At 53.3% G+C, this 20,434-nt stretch overlaps 8 protein-coding genes and 1 non-coding gene across 9 annotated transcripts; 5 read left to right on the plus strand and 4 right to left on the minus strand.

Moving 5' to 3' along the window:
• Positions 1-497: 497 nt before the first annotated feature.
• Positions 498-2,677, plus strand: POSPLADRAFT_1137716 (hypothetical protein; the record flags this gene model as incomplete). The annotated part of the gene is made up of 8 exons (XM_024484823.1): positions 498-584; positions 637-707; positions 756-888; positions 948-1,586; positions 1,641-1,821; positions 1,871-2,133; positions 2,190-2,408; positions 2,462-2,677. The coding sequence occupies 8 exons, from the start codon at positions 498-500 to the stop codon at positions 2,675-2,677; spliced, it is 1,809 nt and encodes a 602-aa protein (XP_024340789.1).
• Positions 2,678-3,244: 567 nt separating this feature from the next.
• On the minus strand, positions 3,245-6,244 carry POSPLADRAFT_1179603 (hypothetical protein; the record flags this gene model as incomplete). Its single annotated transcript, XM_024488680.1, has 13 exons — positions 3,245-3,351; positions 3,410-3,794; positions 3,858-4,023; positions 4,077-4,223; positions 4,276-4,417; positions 4,474-4,585; positions 4,652-4,690; positions 4,739-5,014; positions 5,067-5,166; positions 5,223-5,569; positions 5,629-5,718; positions 5,765-5,870; positions 5,937-6,244. The coding sequence occupies 13 exons, from the start codon at positions 6,242-6,244 to the stop codon at positions 3,245-3,247; spliced, it is 2,325 nt and encodes a 774-aa protein (XP_024340790.1).
• A 1,502-nt stretch (positions 6,245-7,746) lies between these two features.
• POSPLADRAFT_1054623 (hypothetical protein) lies at positions 7,747-9,868 on the plus strand (the record flags this gene model as incomplete). Its single annotated transcript, XM_024480540.1, has 2 exons — positions 7,747-8,121; positions 8,189-9,868. The coding sequence occupies 2 exons, from the start codon at positions 7,747-7,749 to the stop codon at positions 9,866-9,868; spliced, it is 2,055 nt and encodes a 684-aa protein (XP_024340791.1).
• A 1,175-nt stretch (positions 9,869-11,043) lies between these two features.
• On the plus strand, positions 11,044-12,052 carry POSPLADRAFT_1054624 (hypothetical protein; the record flags this gene model as incomplete). The annotated part of the gene is made up of 3 exons (XM_024480541.1): positions 11,044-11,093; positions 11,151-11,222; positions 11,275-12,052. 3 exons carry the CDS (start codon positions 11,044-11,046, stop codon positions 12,050-12,052), a joined length of 900 nt encoding a protein of 299 aa, XP_024340792.1.
• A 162-nt stretch (positions 12,053-12,214) lies between these two features.
• On the minus strand, positions 12,215-12,307 carry POSPLADRAFT_t52. The gene has a single exon. It is a non-coding gene; the product is annotated as a tRNA-Pro (tRNA).
• Positions 12,308-12,648: 341 nt separating this feature from the next.
• On the plus strand, positions 12,649-15,640 carry POSPLADRAFT_1045137 (hypothetical protein; the record flags this gene model as incomplete). Its single annotated transcript, XM_024478687.1, has 14 exons — positions 12,649-12,722; positions 12,779-12,902; positions 12,956-13,198; positions 13,251-13,442; positions 13,512-13,685; positions 13,742-13,852; positions 13,904-14,019; positions 14,080-14,233; positions 14,296-14,400; positions 14,458-14,568; positions 14,629-14,788; positions 15,004-15,319; positions 15,379-15,538; positions 15,593-15,640. The coding sequence occupies 14 exons, from the start codon at positions 12,649-12,651 to the stop codon at positions 15,638-15,640; spliced, it is 2,088 nt and encodes a 695-aa protein (XP_024340793.1).
• A 355-nt stretch (positions 15,641-15,995) lies between these two features.
• POSPLADRAFT_1137740 (hypothetical protein) lies at positions 15,996-16,543 on the minus strand (the record flags this gene model as incomplete). The annotated part of the gene is made up of 2 exons (XM_024484828.1): positions 15,996-16,082; positions 16,172-16,543. Coding segments are annotated over 2 exons (459 nt in total), but the record flags the coding sequence as incomplete, so codon positions are not given.
• A 121-nt stretch (positions 16,544-16,664) lies between these two features.
• Positions 16,665-17,478, minus strand: POSPLADRAFT_1032489 (hypothetical protein; the record flags this gene model as incomplete). The annotated part of the gene is made up of 2 exons (XM_024476861.1): positions 16,665-17,311; positions 17,397-17,478. The coding sequence occupies 2 exons, from the start codon at positions 17,476-17,478 to the stop codon at positions 16,665-16,667; spliced, it is 729 nt and encodes a 242-aa protein (XP_024340795.1).
• Positions 17,479-17,864: 386 nt separating this feature from the next.
• POSPLADRAFT_1045139 (hypothetical protein) lies at positions 17,865-19,850 on the plus strand (the record flags this gene model as incomplete). The annotated part of the gene is made up of 6 exons (XM_024478688.1): positions 17,865-17,877; positions 17,965-18,085; positions 18,210-18,315; positions 18,699-18,872; positions 18,902-19,434; positions 19,622-19,850. 6 exons carry the CDS (start codon positions 17,865-17,867, stop codon positions 19,848-19,850), a joined length of 1,176 nt encoding a protein of 391 aa, XP_024340796.1.
• Positions 19,851-20,434: the final 584 nt, after the last annotated feature.

The following is a 20,434-nucleotide window of genomic DNA, read 5'->3' on the forward strand; positions in this document are numbered from 1 at the left end:
AATGTCCACTCGAGATTCATTACATGTTGTATGAAGACATCAAAATACTGCGTATTGATACTACTTCACTGAAGAGATCAACAAAGCGAAATGTTAAGACGATACCCGGAAGAAGCTAACTTGCCCAAGTGGATATCGCAAGTCCACAAGGGCAGAGCAACGAGGGTCAATTGTAGCTCTATGTCATGAGACGCCATTGCCGCTCGACGCTCGTCAAAGAAGGCCACAAGGCTGTGAAAGGATCAATACATTCCCTTGGGGCTCAGTAGTCTTTACGAAAATGAAGACGTGAAAGCAAATGGGGCGACTTCATGGGGATGGAAGCAAGCGATACGTGCGAATGAGCCGGTCCGCTCCTGAACCGAGTGTGGTCTCTTCCTGTCCCGCTCCCACCACCCTGCCCGGTTTCTCAGGTCCTACGCATGTCCACGATACCAACTAGACTATACTTTATATCATAACAATCACCCTACTCACGAGCGCGAGGCCTTTTAATCATGAAAATCAGCCAAAAAATTGCCCAGGCAGAGAAAGAGGATCGAGTATGGTGGTCATTTGAGTATTTTCCACCCCGCACGGCCCAGGTACGTTATTAATACATCGTTGGCTGTCCGGAAACTGGACTGTGTGTTCTAGGGTTTGCAAAACTTGCTTGATCGCATAGAGCGTATGCGCGCCCTGGGACCGGAGTTCATAGACATTACATGGTGAGTTCATGTGTCATCGCGTCTTGCAGGCATACTGAATGGAGGCAGGAACGCTGGCGGTCGTACCTCTGACTTGACCTCTGAAATGGTCAAGACATGCCAAAAATTGATCGGCATTGAGACATGCATGCACCTCACTTGCACGAACATGCCAAAGGAAAAGGTGGATATCGCTCTGAAGGTGCGTCCACAGCAACGCATATTGTTCAAACTATCTTCAATGCAGACCATCCCTTGCAGGAAGCCAAGGAGCATGGCTGCCGAAACGTGTTGGCCCTGCGTGGGGATCCACCTATGGGCAAAGACGAGTGGGAGGCAGTCGAGGGCGGATTTGTGCACGGCATCGACCTCGTCCAGCACATTCGTACGAAGTACGGAGACTACTTCGACATCGCCGTCGCCGGCTTTCCTCAGCACCAGCTTCTGACCCCTGACGAGTTAGCTCTCGAGCTCAAGTACCTAAAAGAGAAAATCGATGGTGGCGCGAACTTCATCTTCACGCAGATGTTCTACGACGTCGACATTTTCATCCAGTGGGTGCACTCCGTCCGCGAGGCTGGTATCACGGTGCCCATTGTCCCTGGCATTGCGCCCATCCAGACGTGGAACGGATTCCACAAAGCTACGAGCTTGGCGAAGACGAAAATCCCACAGTCCTTCCTCGACGAGCTGGAGCCGCACAAGAACAATGACGAGAAGGTCCGTGAGATCGGCACTAGACTCGTGGCGGAAATGTGCCGGCGCATCCTCAACGAGCCCATAGGCATAAAGGGTCTTCATTTCTACACCATGAACCTGGAGAAGGCCACACGCATGTTGCTCGAAGAGTTGAACCTCGTTCCCCGTATCCAGACTGTCAAGCCTTTGCCCTGGAGACAGGTACGTGTTCTTCTATACCGACTGAGCTGAACTAAGAACTAACTCCTCCTTCAGTCTCTCACGCCGAACAGGCGTACCGAGACTATCCGTCCTATCTTCTGGGCTAACCGCACTAAGTCGTATCTCTCACGTACAGAGAACTGGGATGAGTACCCGAACGGCCGATTTGGTGACTCTCGCAGTCCAGCATATGGTGAGCTGGACGGCTACGGTATCTGGATTAAGCAAACCGTAGGTTATCATATCAATACGTCCAATAGTGTGTTGACGTCTTCTGTAGAAAGAGGAAGCACTTCAACTATGGGATCATCCAACCTCTGCGGACGAGATCGGGAAGCTGTTCGCGAAGTTCTGTCAGGGCCAGTTGCCTGCGCTTCCCTGGTCGGATTCCGCGCCGTCGTCGGAGACAACCGTCATCGCAACGCAGCTATTCAAGCTCAACGAGATAGGTTTCCTGACCATCAACTCACAGCCGGCTGTCGATGGTGCGCGGAGCGATGATAGGATCCATGGCTGGGGTCCGTCCAACGGTTACGTCTACCAGAAGGTATTGCGATGCATCAGCTGTCTGGCGCCCTCGGCTGACAGGTGATGTGCTCACAGGCCTACCTCGAGTTCTTCGTATCGCCTCAGCTTCTGGACGCTCTACTCCCACACATCGAGCGTGACGTAAACATCACCTACTACGTGATCAATAAGCGGGGTGACCTGCGGACGAACACACACTCGGACGGGCCCAACGCCGTAACATGGGGCGTGTTTCCGAACAAGGAGATCATCCAGCCAACCATCGTGGAGGCTATCAGCTTTATGGCGTGGAAGGTCAGTGCTCGTCTGGTGTCTCTGGCACCGCTCTTCTGATAAGGAACATATAGGACGAGGCGTACGAACTGGGTCGCCAGTGGGCCAAGTACTACGAGCCTGAGTCCCCGTCACGCAAGCTGATCGACAACATCATGGACACTTACTACCTCGTCAACGTCGTGCATAACGATTATAAGAAGCCCGAGGCCATTTTCGAACCCTTCTTCAAGGCTGGCGCTGAGCTAGCCGCATCGCAGGGCTCACAGCCTGTCCTCAACGGACACTGACAATCACACATATCCCCCCGCTGACCATTCAGCCTTCCAATCCCTGTCTCAACACCAACACCCTTGGACGGATCGCCCATTTGTTTCCAGCGTCCCCCACCGGGTTCAACCCCCGCTCGTTAATCTCTAATATAGCCGCCCTGCTGTCGCATTGCATTGCACTGACCCATATCCTCGCATCTAGTACATCTGTATTGTATTGTGCTTTCTTGCATCAACTGCATCCACCATTCGTCCTGTGTTGGGGACATTGCATCCAACTGCATGTATCTTATTGTGTTTTCCGTACACGTGCAATGCATGAGTTATAGCTTCACTTGACTCTTAGCGTGACAACCACAGTACCTGTTGAAGTCTCTTTCTCACCCTTGAGCTTGTTGGACTTCTGCCACGCCTTTAGATCCAACTTGATTCGAATTAGCCTGTACAGTGGACAGGCACGAAATGGGTGTACAGTATTCAGAGCTAATGGAGCATGCATCCTGATAGCTACAAGGAGAAGCGAATCCCAACGAAGATCACACAACATAGAGCTATGATAACATGCTATATCACACTTGGAGTACATTAGCCTTGAGTTTCATACGGTAGATTAGAATAAAAGAAGTCGCAGTTCGTAGGCGGGGGCCCCGCCACTAGACCGCTGGGTATATCTACTTTCTCCCCGGACAAATCTGTAAGGCACGCCGACCGTAAGTGCTCGCGTCAGCCACACAGGGGACACCGACTTACCAAGGAGCTTAATCTTCAGTCCAATTTCCGTCAACGCCTGCACGAACGTCTCCGTCTCCTTTGACGCAACGTGTCCGCCGTCTTTCCTCAGCATGTTCAACCCATCTGTCCAGTCAGCCCATCTAGACTGGTCTGGCGCAATCTGGTCGGCCAAGGAGGACCCACTTGGGGTCAATAGGGAGAAGGACAAGGAAGACGCTGCTAGCGGCGAGCTTGCACCAGCTACGTCGATGCCTTGCAACACATTGGGATATGGTACACAAGTCCCGGTAGCGATCTCGCTGACCATCGTCATATCGATCCGTTCTGGGAGGTCCTCAAGACCTTTGCGCACAGGGAATTTGATGGTGCTGTCGACGTAATGGAGGTATTTCAGCCCGTTATCCTGTCGATGCTCAATCAGTACTTCTGTAGCAGTAGTAGCAGTATTTCAGACCGCCATGCTCACCAATCGAATGAATCGCCATGGTCGGCTAGGTCGCCTGATGGTGTCGCGAGGCACTGCAGGTATGACGGGAATGCCATTCATAAACCAAGCTCCTTCCAGCAAGCAATGTATCCGCTGTTGTCGGACGAATTCGAATGACTCCTTGTAGAGCTTCGCTCGTAAATTCCTGGCATCAAAATATGAATGGCGGGATATCGGAGGCATAAGGCTGTCACCCACCGCATTGGCACCTTGCTCATGACGTCGTCCTCCATCTCGAGCTCTTTCATTTGTCGATCCCTGACAGCACGGTACTCACACTCAAGGAATTCTTGCTCAACCTCGTGCCAAGGTCGTTCATTCTCCCTTCTGAGCGCTACCTTGACCCTGGAAATCCAATTCAGGTCCGAGTCGTACTAGATTGATCGTGTCAACGCACTGGCTACGAGTGAGTGCAACAAGTCGAGGGAAATCTCCCCTCGAAGCACCACTCTCGTTCCACATTCGCAGGAAGAACTGCGTTGCAAGTGCGTGAACCTTGTAAAAGTTCAGAAAGAACGGCTTGAATGTTGTGGACGAGTCTGTGGTCGTTCTCATAAATACAGTCAAGGCGAATGAATAACAAGCATATACACACAGCCTGGGGCATATATGGCCCAATGTTCTGATAGAAGGTCTGCCACCTCGTTGGAAGCCTTCGCGATAGGACACCTTCGCTCCTCGGGTCGGCTGAGTTGCTCTTGTACAACCTAAGCAGTGTTCACTGTCAGATCTCCGATGCCAGAAAATAACGACGTCGTGACCAGATAGCTTACCTTAGCCCAATAGTCAGGGTCCTTGGCGACGAAGTGTTTCTGAAGACACTCAGACGTGAGCCCGGGCAGATTGACCACAGTACTCACAAGGCACTGCAGGCCGAGCAGGCCGACTTCCCGGAACTCCTGCGTGATGTCTTCGCTGTCAAAGCCCAGCTTGCGCCACTTCAAGATGTCAGGCCCATAGCTTTCCTCGTTGATCTTGCTGTTCGACCAAATATATTTCAGCGCCGCGTTGTGCACCTCGTCAAAGTCCGGCTCGACAAGAGTCATCTTCTGCCTATATGTGACGCGCATCATGTTCGCCTGGAAGTCGAGGATGCACGACGTGAGGTCTTCGATCGTGTGCGACGGCATTAGCCGCTGTGCCACGCCTCGTCAAAATCAGCACATCAAGCCAGTGTATATCACCTACGATAACAGCCTTGCGAACGTTCAGCCGCTCGATTGAGTTGATGAACTCATCCCACCGTGTGTCCGTTGCATTGGCCAAGAGCGAGTTTATCAACATCATGCTGTGCAGATACCGTTTGGTATAGGCAATGCGTTGCAATGTAGATACGATGCATACCTGTATAGCGCCATCGTGGTATCAGCACTTCCCAGCCGGTCCACGACCGTCTCCAACATCCGTGCCTCCTTGCGTATTTGCTCAAACACAGCTTCGAAGCCATACCTATACACGGACTCGGGTGGAGGTGCAGGCGGGCCCTTGCTTGAGCTAGCAAGGTGCGCGATCGGTGCGCTAGCAGCAGATGCTTCCACTAGCTTCTTCAGAATGGCAGTGGCAGGTCGGCAGACATTGATGAGCGATTGTTTTGAAGACAAGATCTGCACGACCCTCAGGATGAAGTCGTCCCCCAGATTGTTCCAACCGTGATCGAGCTCCATTAAGTTCTGCATCGCGGTCAGGGCGTACTATAAGGCTTTGACAGTCAGCCATACTCTACTGTTCGACACAGTTTGATAGAACGTACTGCGAGTGTGTTTCCGTGAGCTGTATTGATGACGCTGATTAGCTCATTCAGCCCATCGCGTTTGAGAAACTCGTCTGCGAATTGCTCTTCCTGGTCACTTGTTAGATGGCGTTCAATGATCAATCCGTAAACTTACTCGAATGTATTTCCGAAGTGCGGTGAGGGCAAAAGCCAATCTGGCATCTCTTGTAACTAGCTTCTCGACAATATCTGCAGCTTCAATGGCCGGAGCATTGACTAATCTGAGCACGATTTTAACATATTGGTGGTTTATTCATTGACATCTAGTGGTACAAGGCTGTACGTACTTCAAATTGACCTTCCCCTTGACCTTTTTCCTGAGATTGTCGTTCGTAACAAGCTCATCGTTGTCGTCCCTCAGTGCATACATAGCAGGAGGATCCCTTAGCTTGAGATTTAGACATAGTGCACGGATGACGTCGTCGACCGGCAGGGTAGGCTCGATACGCGTGCGAACAGTGACACCATCCTTGGTAGTGACATTGTTACTTGGGACTAAGCCCGCCCGCGCTTGGGCTGTTGTACCATTTCCATTGGTGGGTGGTGTCGGCGTGAGGGCTGCAGGTTTTGACGATCCTTCGCCGTTGGCGGACATGTCGGGTCAGGAGCGGAATGTCCTATGCAATGAAGAATGAGACCAGTTAAAAGTGGACTCAGTTGGGCATGATGAAAGGAAAAGTCTAATCCAACCAGACTACCTAGAAACATATTTTTTTAAGTAGATAGACTTTAAGTCGAGTCCTCCTATCCACTGCCGGGTATGACGGGGGCCAACGACGCTCAAGAAACATATTCCAGCGGCCGCGTGCTATCCTAGCATTCAGAAATTCCTCCATCCCCGCCTCGGAGTAGTCCTCCCACCGCTTCGCGGCGGCTGGTAATGATTAGAAGCAACGACATGATGGGAAGTGAGGAACTCAAGGACTTGCAAATGCTCCAAAGGCGGCTCAAAAAAGATAAGTGGTACTCACCAAGGCGTTGCGGGGCTAGAAATCCGGGATGTATGTTGAGAACTGCGAGATTGGCCTTTGTCAGTACTCTTATCCATAAGTCACTAAAATCAAGTGAAAATTGTAACAACTGTTATCAGAATGCGAAATGACATCCAATGCGCCTAAAAGGCACTCAGACTGACGTGCAAATAATCGAAGGTTCATCCTGTAGGCTACGGCAGAGCGGAGACGTACCAAAATCAAGTGGCGAGTGTCGACACTGGTCTTGGGAGATTGTAAATGTATGGTAGATCAGCAATTGGAAAGCGAAGCGTTCAAATAATGATAGCAGCAAGCAGAGCGGGCAGTGAGTGGATAGCCTCGTTGGCGGCGGTACTGGGTCATATGGTATCAAATGATGCAGAAAAGATAGACGAGTATCGCCAGGAGATGCACGCAATCTTCCAGACCCTATGACACAGTCCGGAGGAGCATGAAAGATCTGCGACAGAAGCTGGGTGAGTTGGTCGTGGTGGTCTGGGAGACAGCTGAGCGCTTCGAGCGGCAGCGACGGGTCCTCAACAGTCCTCAACGCGCCCATCATCATCTTACTCTCTTTCCGCAGATAGTTGTTTGCTTCAGTATCATTGACGGCAATCCGGTGCGATGCCCAGCGATGGGGAGATTGAACGGGTTTGGACACTTTGAGGACTTCGGCTAATGAGCACAGACTTATGGTGAGCCTCGTGTTTTCGTTTATGTCGTAACCCAACAGTAGCAGGATGCTACACGCAAATTGGACATACATTTTCCGGCTGCGGCTTCATGTAGGCACAACGAGCCATTAGACTACAAGGACAGTAGAGCCTCGACATTGCGAATCACAGAAGCAACCTGTCCGTTAATTCGTGCACCTGGTCGGTATCCACATACACAAGTTACATGGTATACTCATTCGGCTGGCCACTAGAAGACATCTGAGATAGACTGGAACACGGCCTCAGCACAAATCCAGTGATTGCGATCTGGACCAGTGCTCTCGAGATGGTCATGAAATGGTTCATCGACTCCATGCTGTCAGCCTCCTCTGACAGCCTCATTTTAGTTCGGTGGGGGGCTGGCATGCTAGCAGTCTTTTCTCAGTGCTTTGCCGACTACGGTCGCCATGGTTCGTGCTCTGACACCGGACGGCGCCAAGGACGCGCGATATCCCCAGCGCATCCTGGCCGACTCTAGTTCTTCTGAAAGTCTCGACATCAAGGATATTCTCGCCGGCTATGACTGCGAATACTTGCCTGACCTGTCTCTGATTTTGCCCTCCATTTCGGATGAAACACTGTCCTTTGACGAAGTCCCTCCTTTCCCTTCCGACGCGAAGCCCCCACTGTACATCAATGTCTTCGATGAGTTGCCTACGGAGCCGCAGCCTCAGTTCAACAGATTTTCCACTCACGAGCGTATCAAGGCGACCCTTGCGGCCCCCATCGGCTCTAGGGTGAGGGTAATGCTCATGGAACCGATACGAGCTGAGCAATGGGTGGTATGTTTCATTGTCCTACCTCTGCATAATGATTCTCGATGGTTGCCTCTACTAGCATACAATACAGCCCACCCCAGCACCCGGTCATGTACCATGGCGAGAGGACAACTACGAGGATAACGAGGTCTACGATTTTCCTTTATTGCCGTGGAAAGCTGAAGGCTCGCTGTACAATCCAACCGACTTCCATAAAAGACTGGCATCCTATCACCCCGAGCGGCCTCCACGGGGGAAAGAGGTTTATGACTACCGTTCTCCCCTTACGCCAACGGACCCAGCAGGGCAGTACAAGGGCGATCCCCACAGTTGCCCTAATGAGCGCGTCAATGCCAGCGAGCACTTAGTCAAGGCCCTAGATAACTCGCAAGAGGTTTCCATCCCTACTATTATGATATCAAATTCGACAGCAATCATTCCTTTTTCCTTGGAGTCGTCTCAGAGCCTTACCCGCGCTCCCTTAGCAGTCCGAAGGGGTCAGAAAGTCCCGACCCCGCTCACCTTAAATGGTCCGCGACTTCAAGACGACCCGTATCCCGATGTACCTACACCCTTCCTTGGCTCTCCGTCCTCATCTAGTCCCAGCTTCGACTTCGCGTCTAGCACGTCCGCATTCTCTATGGGATTGGAGGCGATGTGCGCAGACTTGCGGCAGCGCTGCCCCGACTTCCGGGCTCCTTCACCCACGCCACCCGAGACGCCGAAAGAACAAGAGCACGCGTGGCACGATGTGGCCGGTGCGTCCCCGGGTGTGGCCAGTCCGGAAGACGAGTGGAAATTTGCACAGGATCTCTTGGTCAAGTACGGCGACAGGCACCCTCCACCTCTCGAGAGCCCCCCGCCGGTCCCCTGCGGAGACACTCTAACAGGAACTGCGGACCTTAACTTCTCCTGGGCGACCTCCCCGACGCTGATCGATTCTGTGGAACAGAGCCCAGTCACACCCGACATGCGACAAATGCGCCGCAAAACAGTCATTATTGAGACGCCTTTACAAAGCAGAATGCAACCGATCCGGGCCCAAGCGCCATCGTCCCAGGATGACCATGACCCACTACCTTTCGAGAGTCCCTCGAGGATTAGCTTCTCCTGTGCTTGCCAATCGACCCCAGCGTCGTCGCGCCCTTCAAGCAGCGCGAGCATGCGTCCTGTCAAAGGTATCCTTAAGGAGAAAAAGCGCGTTCGTTTCTCAATGGCACCCACGAGCGTCGAGTGCCCGTCCGGGGTGCTCCATCATGACAACAAGGACGCCGATGGCGCTGCTCAGTCTTCTTCAGGGAAACTCATTAGACGTTCGGCGTTATCAAGGCCGAAGTCACCTTTGAGGCAAAGCTTCGCTGCAACTGGATCTGATGTATTCCAAGACTCTCCGACGATTGTGCAAGAGCCCGTCAGCGTACCGAAGCACCCAGCCCTACGTTCCATAACGCGTAACTCAGCGAGGTCACCTAGCCCCCAGACGCCTGCCGTCACCTCAATGATTCTCGCGGACCAACAGCGCGCGCCACTGCGCTCGCTCAACACCCACCAAAGCCTCCCAGCAAAACGCAACTCAAATGCGGTCTTCGTGGACCAGCGCAAACGTAGCACCGTGGCCACGAGCGACATTGGCCGTCCCAAGAGGTTGCTGAAGACAGCGTCCGCCCAAGGGCATCTACAGGACGAGAATAACGCATCGCGACGGGAGTCGAGCAGTAGAAGTCGGATGCCTGTTCCTTTTCGCAGTATCTTGACCAAGCTGCGTGCATGACGATATTCAGGTTGCGATTGTGGGTGGGTGTAGGATGGTCTCAGAGACGGCTAGGATCTAAACATAATTCCTCGTTGTAGTACATAGGCACCCAGGCTATAACTATTAGGCTTGAGTATGCTCTCGAAACAAACCTGTTTTAGTTACTGAGTTGAGTCTAATGAGCGGAACGTAATATGTGTCCCTCAACCTTTGCAGGCTCTGGATATCTGTATAGTGGCGCCGGGCGCTACATGGGCCACATGCCTGCCGCTTACCATGATCATCTGGAACGTGTGTGCAGCATTGTCGACACTGATAAGCTGTGGTCACAGCCCCTAGGTATGTAATACTTCACGCTTAAGTCTGCGTCTTCCTGCGGTCAGTATCCAGCGCGTTAAACATCCGTCGTGTGGCGTTGTGAGTTTCGGATGTTTGCCTGACAAATCATCGGAGAGAATTGAACCTCAGTCGTCGGCGGTCGATTCCATGATAATAGTCCCGGGAAACACCCGATTACGGCTCTCCGCTTGTACTCTTATTCGTCAACGCCACCGACTACTATGCACAGCCATTCTTCGAACATCTAGATCGTCCCGGCTGTCATCTGACCCAGGCGAACCTTCACGCACCATTGTCTTTGAGCTTCATGTCATAGCAGCTCTGCGCAGCTCCCGATTCATCTCCGAAATGGCAATGCGCGGTCAAAGCTCCAGTGCTCAGCCGCTGCAGAGAAATGCGCAACCGCCAAGGCTTGCAAACACAAGCAAGCGGCGTCACCTTCTGCGAACAGCATCGAATCATATCCGTATCCTGGCGTTTTCTTTCGTTGCCGAAGGGCTGTGGCACGCCCGTCTCTTCTCAGCGTGCTTGTTTGGGAACAACGACCAATTGATGATGACGCGGCGTTGGCCCCGCACGCCTGTTCACGTCTCTGATCTCAGTCCACAATAGGCAGCTTTTTAAGCGAAGGAAAGTGGTTCAGTTAATGACCAAAGCACCTGGCGTTCTATCAGAGCCATAATCACAAATTGACCTTCCGCACACGAGCCACCTGGCACGTAGCCGCTCGACGTCAAGTTTTGTGGCGACTCCCGCTCATGTACTTAAGCCTTCCGCGTCCGCCGAGATGCAGCAACCCAAGCCCCAGCCTCAAGTCTCAACCCGGACAACTCAACTTCCTCGAGGTATCATCAATGTCTACCCACGAACAGATAGCGACTCATTGGGACGGGGACGCGTCCTCGTGAGTTATCTGCGTTTTACATATCCGGAGAATATGGAGCTCACTGCCAATAACCAGTTCTATTAACGCGCAGATAGTACAGTTAGGGACCATCACTCCTGAAGACGAGGGAGAAATAGCAACTCAAGTGTATGTCCCGTATCTCTCGGTGTCGATCAAGTTCCTGATAGATATTGTACAGTTACAAATATGCACGCGGAATAGGAGATGAAATCACCCGTCTACGCTTCTACTATTGGCTCTTGGACTACTTCGTGTGGCATCCTTCTTTCTATCCGAGTGGCAACACGCCACTAGTGCTTGCATGCCAGTTGGATCCAGTCACAGTCTTGCTCACGACTAGGATAACTGATCTATCGATTCTCGGTCAACGGTATCTCCCGCCATGGGAGCAACGCGTCCAGGATTACTGCGCCAGCTTGAACCTCCAATCCAGCATGGATCTCCCCCCACAGGATTGCGATGAAGATAAGGACACCGATTCAGAATGGCGAACCATACTACAGGAATTTACCTGGGACTGGAATACGACCCCGAGTGTGATGTCTCCAGCATCAGGTTCGCTATATGATGATGGAGCAACCGGTATAGCAACAGATGTTACGCCCCAGTTGTCAACGGTGAGCACAATCCCCATACAGCCCATCGAGATCAAAGGCGCACCCCAGACACTGGAAATATGCGCTTCTCAAGTATTCGCATCACAACAGTCACCAGACCTAGGCGCAGATGCGCCCCAGTATTCTCAGCCAAGTGCGGAGACGAATGGTTCTCCTGAGCCTGAGTCTCCACTGACAGAAGTAGACACGACTCGGTGCTCATCTCCTGCAACCCCATCTCCTGCAACTCCATCTCCTGAAATTCCGTATGCCGAGCCATCAGCCGTGGAAGTGGAGGAATCTATCGCGCACCGTCGCCGTTCTGCCAGACTTGCAGCTAGAAATCCAGTGGCGGCGTAGTGGGACGTGTGCTGTCCAGCAAGATGCTTCCGAGTCGATCCTAGACACCTTATGACTACTTTATGATAACGTATGTGGATATATACCTTTCAATTTCAATCTATGGAAATACTATGTAAAAATGGTTCTACACACTCCGGAAAAGAGAGAGCAGACAAAAAAGGGCTTGGCCGGGAATCGAACCCGGGACCTCCTCCAATATAGAAACCGCAAGGGAAACCCTAAGAAGGAATCATACCTCTAGACCACCAAGCCACTGTCAGGAATATCCTTATATGTCAATATAATGTCGGACGTTTCAAGCGGGGACCACCTTCACGCATTTGGGATTTTGATGTGATTTTTGAGCAAGGCGGCGGTAGTATGAGTTGACAGGCGGACTCGAACAAGGTTTCCCCTCGCTAGTTCTGCTTGTGCATCTGCTTTTAAGAATGTATCGTTGCTTTTTGGTCTCATTCTAATCCTGCATTATCTTGTATCCAATCCACACAAGGTCTATCCGTCTGAGAGTCCTGAATTCCTGACGACCCCAGTGTGGCAAAAATACTCTCTCTGAAGGCTCAAGGCGGACATAGGTCCATATCTATAGTGCCGATATGCCTCGGGGTATTCCCAATGCCAAGCGGGATGAGTCTGCTATGCGGTACACCCTGTTCCATGTACCTCTGCCGTTAGTTCATCCATTCCCGGTTTATGGAGCCAAAATCACGATGGATTATGTCGCAGGCTAAATCCGAAGCATGCCGGGACGCACTACCTGAAGTCGGAATCGCAGACGCTGTGGGCGAGGAACGCCGCACGAGCGCACAGAACCAGGGCGCCCCCCTCCGAGGACGTAGTTACGCCCGAGGTAGGCAGAACGTGCCGCATGTACTGATGCACTCACAATTGGAGTAATCGCAGGGAAGGCGGGGGTCGAAGGTGCTGGTCATACATCCTGGGTCGCGCTTCCTCCGAGTGGGAAGGGCTTCAGATGTAATGCCGATCATCGTGCCCAATGTAATCGCAAGGAAGCATGAACCACCAGTGCCGGAGCCAAGGTATATCGAAGGCATTTCACGACCAAGGAGGGACAAGGCACCAACCGAGTCTTCCTCCTCACAGAGCCATGATGAATACGCCGTTCCGCTAAACTCAGATGATCCAGTGAGTTACGCCACATGGTTTGCCTTTCTTCTCGGCTCACGGATGTGCTCAGTTTGACATGAAAGTCGCTGCAATCACGATTTCTCTGCGCGACAGAATGCGCTTCTATAAACTGCGCGTGACGCCAAACGCGGCCAACATTGCTTCGACATTTAATGAACAGTTTGTCCCAGAGACAATACCGGAAATGAATGACCCGTTCCGCATAGACTGGATTCAAGGCAGCGTCGAGGAAGAGCATCTTGTGGGTGACAAGGCGAGCAAGTCCTGCATCTCATGCTCAGCTCAGTCTGACGAGGCGAGTTGAGAGCAGGCTATCCACTTGGCGGACCCAGCGGCATCTGGCTACGTAGTTCGATGGCCATTCTACGGCGGCAAGTTCAATACAAGAGATTATCCTTCAAATCAGATGATTTTGAGCGACATTGAAACCATTTTGCGTGACATACTGTATGAGAAGCTCGGAATTGAACCCCGCACTTATAATGTAGGTATCATCACTACCCATGTGGAGTATCGCTAATGTATGTTCTGTGTTCGTAGGAATACTCGGTTGTACTTGTGATCCCTGACTTCTATGATCGATTCTATGTGGAGCACATGGTGAGAATGCTCTTGATCACCATGGGTTTCAAACAACTCTGTGCCCAGCAAGTAAGTGTCCCGTTTTTGATCCGCCTGCGTGCGCCTCATAGGAAGTGGTAGGAATCATTGGCTGCTACATACGGCGCTGGTATCTCCAACGCGTGTGTCGTGGATATGGGTGCAGTCAAGACTAGTATCGCTTGCGTTGATGATGGCCTGGTCCTCGCTGACACACGGTACAGCTGCCAGTTCGTACTTTTCTGCAACGTATCGCTCAATTATTCTTGATACACCAGAATGTCCCTCAACATGGGCGGGGACGACATCACGGAATTCCTGTACGTGCTATTGGAGCGTATCAAGTTCCCTTACCGTGACGTCAACCTCGCCCGTTCGTATGACTGGAGTGTCATCGAGGACCTCAAAGCACGTCTCTGCACACTCGCAGAGGTGGGTTTATGCGTGTCCAGGTCAATATCCTCACTTACCATGTCGCGTCATATGCTTTCCAGGGCGACGTAGCTTTGAATCTATACGATTTTGTAGTGCGTAAACCTGGAAGGGCGACCGAAAAATACGGTCTTCGTGCCTATGACGAAATCATCCTTGCACCTATGGTACGCTTCATCAGCAGAGACCCCTACCTAAGCACCTCACTAATTGCGCTAGAGTAGTGTCTCTTTGAACCTCGCGTTATTGAATTCGACCAGAAGCGTGACGGGATGCAGCCGATCTCCCACCCCGACGTCTCAGAGGACATCGTGGAGCAGATTTCTGACTACTTTGTACGTGCCCAGCTCGGTGATACGTGACATAGACGAATCCGTGGTTGACGTCGTGTGTAGACGCAAGCGATGGTAATCTCAACGCAGCATCTACTGCCGCCTGCAATGCCGCCTACAATCATGCCACCAGAAATCCCGTCGATGCCGGCGTCGGGGACGCAGACTCCGGGTGCGAGTTCACAGCCGGCCTTCGTGGTATCCACACAACCAGTACCAGGAGGTCCGTTTTACAAGCTACTGTTCCCCAGGCCATAATGCTAACACCATTTCTTCGAATTGGTATGTCTTCCTGTCCCCCAGACAGCGCAGCGGGATCTGTCACCGCAGAGGAGACACCTGCACAGGAGGGTGAAGTCAAGGAAGAGACTCCAACGGCCACAGTCGCTTCACCCGCGTCCGTACCTCCATCCGTGCCCGCACCGGCACCCGTTTCAGCGAGTACAGTTGGTGACGGCACGGCAGACCTCCCCATGGAGATCATCGATGTCGACGAGCTGGACAGCAAACCTTCGCTGCCCGGGATGTCGCTGCCGGTGTCCGTCCAGCCGCTGCTGCAGCCTGCACACATCTATCCGGGTGGCTACCCCATTGACGTGTGCTTCGAGGCAAGCAAACTCCCGCTAGATGTCGCCATATTCAACAGCGCCAGGGCCGCGGGAGGGGATGAGAAGATCCGTAAATATCTGCAAGCCGTCTTGGTCATCGGTGGGAGTGCCCTGGTGCCGGGCATGGCACATGCTCTCGAGAGCAGGTACGTAGATAGTAGGCGATACGTGTCGAGGGCGGCCGTAACTCAATAATGTGGCCCAGATTACAAGCAATTGCCACTCCACTGGTGCCTAACATGGAGAAGGTCCAGATAATCCCTCCCCCGAAAGATGTCGATCCGCGTGCGCTCGGGTGGAAAGGAGCCGCTGTATTGGGGAAGATGGACAGCGTCAGTGACCTCTGGATAACGGCTGCGGACTGGGTATGTCTATTGGACCGGTCGATCGTCTCCTAGTTACTCATAGTGCTTTCCCAGGACATTCTTGGAATGCGCGGATTGAAGGAGCGATGCTTCTATCTATGAGACCATGTCGTTCGACGCGTATGACTGTATCTGGTCTCTGGAGCAATCCATCGAAGTCGTGGAGAATGTATATGCCTTAGTGACTCAAAAATTCGATTGACCTCGTGGGATTGTTATACAGAAGCATTACAAACATCTATGGTACTCAAACAAGGATACATTCACGGAAGGAATACAAAGAAGCACTGCTTACGGCACTGTGCGAGGCGGCACAGAAGACATCGCCAACTTTGAGGCATCAAGGAAGCTCAGGAAAGGTACCGAGGCCAGCTTATAGCCGGTTGATGCTGTTAACACGTGAATCGAGAGCATGGCAGCGACGATTGGCGGGCTGAAATGGTGGAGACGTGTGTGGCTACGTGAGACGGCGCCTGAACGCCAGGAAATCGTCTCCTCGCATTCTTCCCCATGTTGATGCCAATGCGGTCATCTCCGCCCTGCCCTTTCTGCTCGTATGCGAGCACAAAGAAATTAGCGCGAAGAAGAGTCGCCTATTAGCATTTAGAGATCGATACAGCCACGCTTAGTCACTGACCTGTCCCGTTGTTGCCAATCCCGTCGTGAAGTACCTCCGTGGAGCCACCCGAGCCACCCGGGCTCGTCCACACCGCGCTTCTTGTCCTTGTTCCTGCTCGCACTGTTTGTCTGTTGCGGACCGGCGATGCTATTCACGAGATCATTGATAACCTCGTCCGCCAGTCTGTTCGAGGTGAACGGAAAGGTGTTCAGGCTGCGTGGGGGTTCTTGGTCAATGTGGGGGAGCGGTGTACGGCAAAGCGGGCATTCTATGTTATGGTGCCAGTGGCCACAGTCCGCCTTGCAGTGTGAGAAGAACCACTTCAGGATACACAGGGAACAAAATGTATGCCCACAGTTGGCGGGCGAGAGACTGTATGGACATGCCCTAGACAGAGCCGTCAGTTTAAATTTGACTCATTAAGAAGAGCGACGTAAAACGCACATAACTTCAAAACATCTGCAGAAAGATAGTTCAGTCGTTGTGCGTGACACAACTCTAAATCGCTCACAAAGCACACGAGAAGTGCGCGTCGAACTGCTCCATGACCGTCTCTGCCTTACTCGCGGTGACAGTGAGTAGGAGCTCGTTCGACTGCTGTTCAAGTTTCTTGACTGTATGTTCTCTCTTTGAGAGAGAATGTGCCTTCTTGTCGGCCTGCTTCTGCTTGCGGGTGGCATCTTTCTCCATCTTTGTGAGCTCAATCTCGCGCTTGTCCAGCTCCAAGAGCGTCTTCGCAGTCGACGCCTCAAGCTCCCGGAACTTGCGCTTCAGCGTTTTGTAGTTGTCGCGATGCTTTTTCTCTTGGGCTTTCAAAATATCCTCGCACGCATCGTTCTCATCGGGCGTCGGAGCGGACGGTTTGTCCTCTCCTTCGGACTCTGCTGCTACTTGCGCCTCGACCTCCATCTCTTCATCTGTCTCTTCCTTCATGGCGCAACGCGGAGAAGAAGTAACATTTCTCTTGCTCGCCCTCGTTCGGAGGGGGGGAGCAGCAGGAGCTTTCGAGATGGCGCGCCGCCTGGACGATCGCGAAGTGGTGGCGACAGGCAGCTCCTCATGCGAGCTGTCCTTAGAAAGCGATAGCCTGCGCTTCTTTGTCTCGGGACCCTCGTCGAGCTCAACATAAGCCATTTTCATGGAATCCTTCGATTCTGATACGAAAGTCAGTACACGGCCGTTCCAGATGATCCCGCCGCTATCACACCACATAATCACCTGGTACAGTCGAACGCGTACGTCGTATTGGAGTTGTCAATTGTGCCTGTTGTGCAGTCGCCTTGGCTGTTGGGCGTGGTGTTCTACCGGAGCGGGTGGCCATGTTATGCGTCGGGCTCGTCAAGGCGGAAGGAGGTGCCACACTCAGGTTAGACGCGAGCGACTCGACGATTAGCGCGCGTCGCGAGGAGACGCGATTGTGCACGTGATATAGTGCGCGCTTGAACATGAGTCTAAATGTACTCTCTGAATCGCTCAGCGCTCAGTCATAAGTGAAGTCAAGACGTCTACTTGAGATAAAGACTTGAAATTTTGGTTCATCACAAGGGTGTATATACAGGGATGTGTGCAATAACGCCGGATTCTATTATCCAGGTGAAGCATATTGTATGCGCAGACAACAGTCGCAGATTGTAATGTGAGGCCGCCGAGAGAAGAGAACGAAGATAATCAAGGACCTACAGCTTGCGTCCGCTGTGTGGATGCAAGATGACCAAGGGAGGTAAGAGAAGATGCATGTATAACGTAAAGACTGACATTTTTCTGCCCACTCGCTGGACCAGTGTTCGTGATCAACACATCCTAACAGTGACCGCGCATCAGGCGGCAGAACCTCCGCCCCTTGGGACGTACATAGTTGTCATCGTACCCACGGCGACGACGGGCTCACGCCGGCCGTCCCCGAAGCGAACACCGAGAACGCATCTCGCGTACGGCTGGCTCGATTCAGATCCCGCCCTCGCCTCGGACTCACATAGAAATTTCCACATCATGACGCGACAGCCTTGCCATCATCGCAAGGCACGCGGCTTGCTGCCCGTCGCCACACGCTAGCCGTCGCGAGCGGGCCGCCCCCATAGCGACGGCGATCGACTCGCACCTGGCGGGCGCCAGCGAGGAAGAAGAGACCACAAGTGTCGGGCATGCGCGGGTAGATTGCGTGAGCCAGCGTGGTCTGCAGGCATATGTACAGTCCGCGGCCGCTTCTCGCCGTGTCCATGAACGTCTCCCCAGCCACCCGCGTGTGGCTTGCAGCGCTGCAACATTGAAACGGGCGACTTTCTGCCACGAACGGGCACTCACTTCCCACTTCACCCGAAGTCTGCGCACACCAGCTATCGTCTGACGCGCCACGCGCGGCGGACGATTTAGCACGCAGGCGCCGGTCCACGCGCATAGCGTCTCGCGGACGCATTCATGTCCACCGTGCTTCGCGCCTATTGCACCGCTGGCGTACCACCCGGGTATTATTCTGTGCTCAACTGATTTAGCACCCCACCATCAGTCCTCCTCTACAGATCTCACCGCAATCTAAGCTCCCAGATGTTTTCCTGCCGTCTGATGCGCAGAGCGACAGACGTTTGGGACCACCGCTTCAACGCCCGCGTCCGCGGCGTCGAGGCCCTCGAGCCGTCCAGCGTGACCCACGGCACCAAGGCGTCACGCGTCAAGCGTCGGCTTCAGGCCGCCGCAGCGGTGGCAAGGACAGGGGACAGGGTGCGTCGCCGGGGGGATGGTTTCTGCAGTCGAAGGTCCGTCCATCACGCCCGGCGAACACGTCGTGCGGTCGTAGAGAGCTCGCGTTGCTGCCGGAGAACCCGCCCTGCGGTCGCACACCCACACGAGGAGCGGCGCGTGTCCTGGGCCGTGACACAGGGTTCGCCCGCGAGTGTCTCTCTCATCTTCCCAAACCAAAACCAAATGACCGCGTTTTTTTGACAACGCAATTGCCGCCGCGTCAGCGGATCCAGGATCCAGGATCCAGAGACCACACAAACCATGAAAAGCATACCATGTCGGCGCCTCCGCGCCGGCACAACGTATCTCCAAAGGCCCAGGACCATGCCGCGTCGCGCCAGTGCGGCGCACGGTGCAAATGGGGGAAGCAAACACCAGCGTCTGCGGTGGTCACTGGGAGCGCGTCCCCGGAGCGCACGGAGTCCAGGCGGGTCGTGTCAGCCTGGCGTCAAGGAGCTGGCGTAAGCTTGTCAGCAACGAACACGCAGCAGTCGAGAACGGGCGAACACGGATACTGTATGGTGAAGGACGGACGGCCTCGGTGTGCTGTGTATGTAAATCGCTTTCAAATGCGGCCGACGCGCCTGATGCAGAGCCCGGCCCAGATGCTGACGAGCGTCGTGCGTCGTGCGTCCTGTCAACGATGTCCGGGCCGGCCAGCCGCAAGCATTGCGAGTGGACGGTCGAGTAACGTGGATGTAGGCCCGTGATTCCTTCCCCGAGGGCAGACGCTGCGCGGCCTTCGACAGGGGAAAACGTCGTCCGGGTTCGACGTTCAATGATCTAGATCTGCGGTGTGCTGGCGGGAGATCTGTACATGTACAAGTGGAATGGCATCGGCAGCGAGGCACTTCCGAGCCATCATCGGATAAGTACATACAGCGCGGGCATCGGGAGTCTGGACACCAGTTGGTTCCAAGCGTCGTGCGGCGTGCGGTAGCAGAGACTGAGGAATGATCCCGGCCAGCGCGTGCGTACCTGTGGGTCCAAGGTTCAATCAACGCGGATGCCGGTCCTTGACGTGAATGTCGGTCCTTGACGTGACTGTGATGTCGCCCGCACCCCCGCATCATATCTGATAATACAATGAGATCCGTTGACAGTGCGCCACAGAGGTGCCTCGTCGATGCGGGGCGCGATGGCGACAGACGTGCTGTAAAGCGTTTTCCCCATGAATGCGGCGTGAACACGATCAGTCAACAGACAATGCCAATGCCGGGGCATTGAATTGCTCCACGGCATGCGTGCGCATGTCAACCTGGTAAGGTTTATATCTTGTCAGCAGTGCCGTTCTCACTAAGCAGCCGGCTCTATGGTGGGAACCGCCACATACAGTCATTCAAACAGTGTGCATTTGCGGGGGCCTCGGTCTATGGTAGTTTAAATGAAGTGAGCTCCATGGAGCTGAAGCTCGAGTGAAGTCCGAGGCAAAGTGGCCCAAAGGTGCAAGAGCGAGACCTCGGAGACCTATCGCACCGTGTTGTGATGTTCCTGTTATTCACAGCTGATTCCATATCGATAGACTTGTTAAACTCAAGGTG

The sequence above is a fragment of the Postia placenta genome (assembly GCF_002117355.1).
Source record: "Postia placenta MAD-698-R-SB12 unplaced genomic scaffold POSPLAscaffold_4, whole genome shotgun sequence".
Lineage (NCBI taxonomy): Eukaryota > Fungi > Basidiomycota > Agaricomycetes > Polyporales > Adustoporiaceae > Rhodonia > Rhodonia placenta.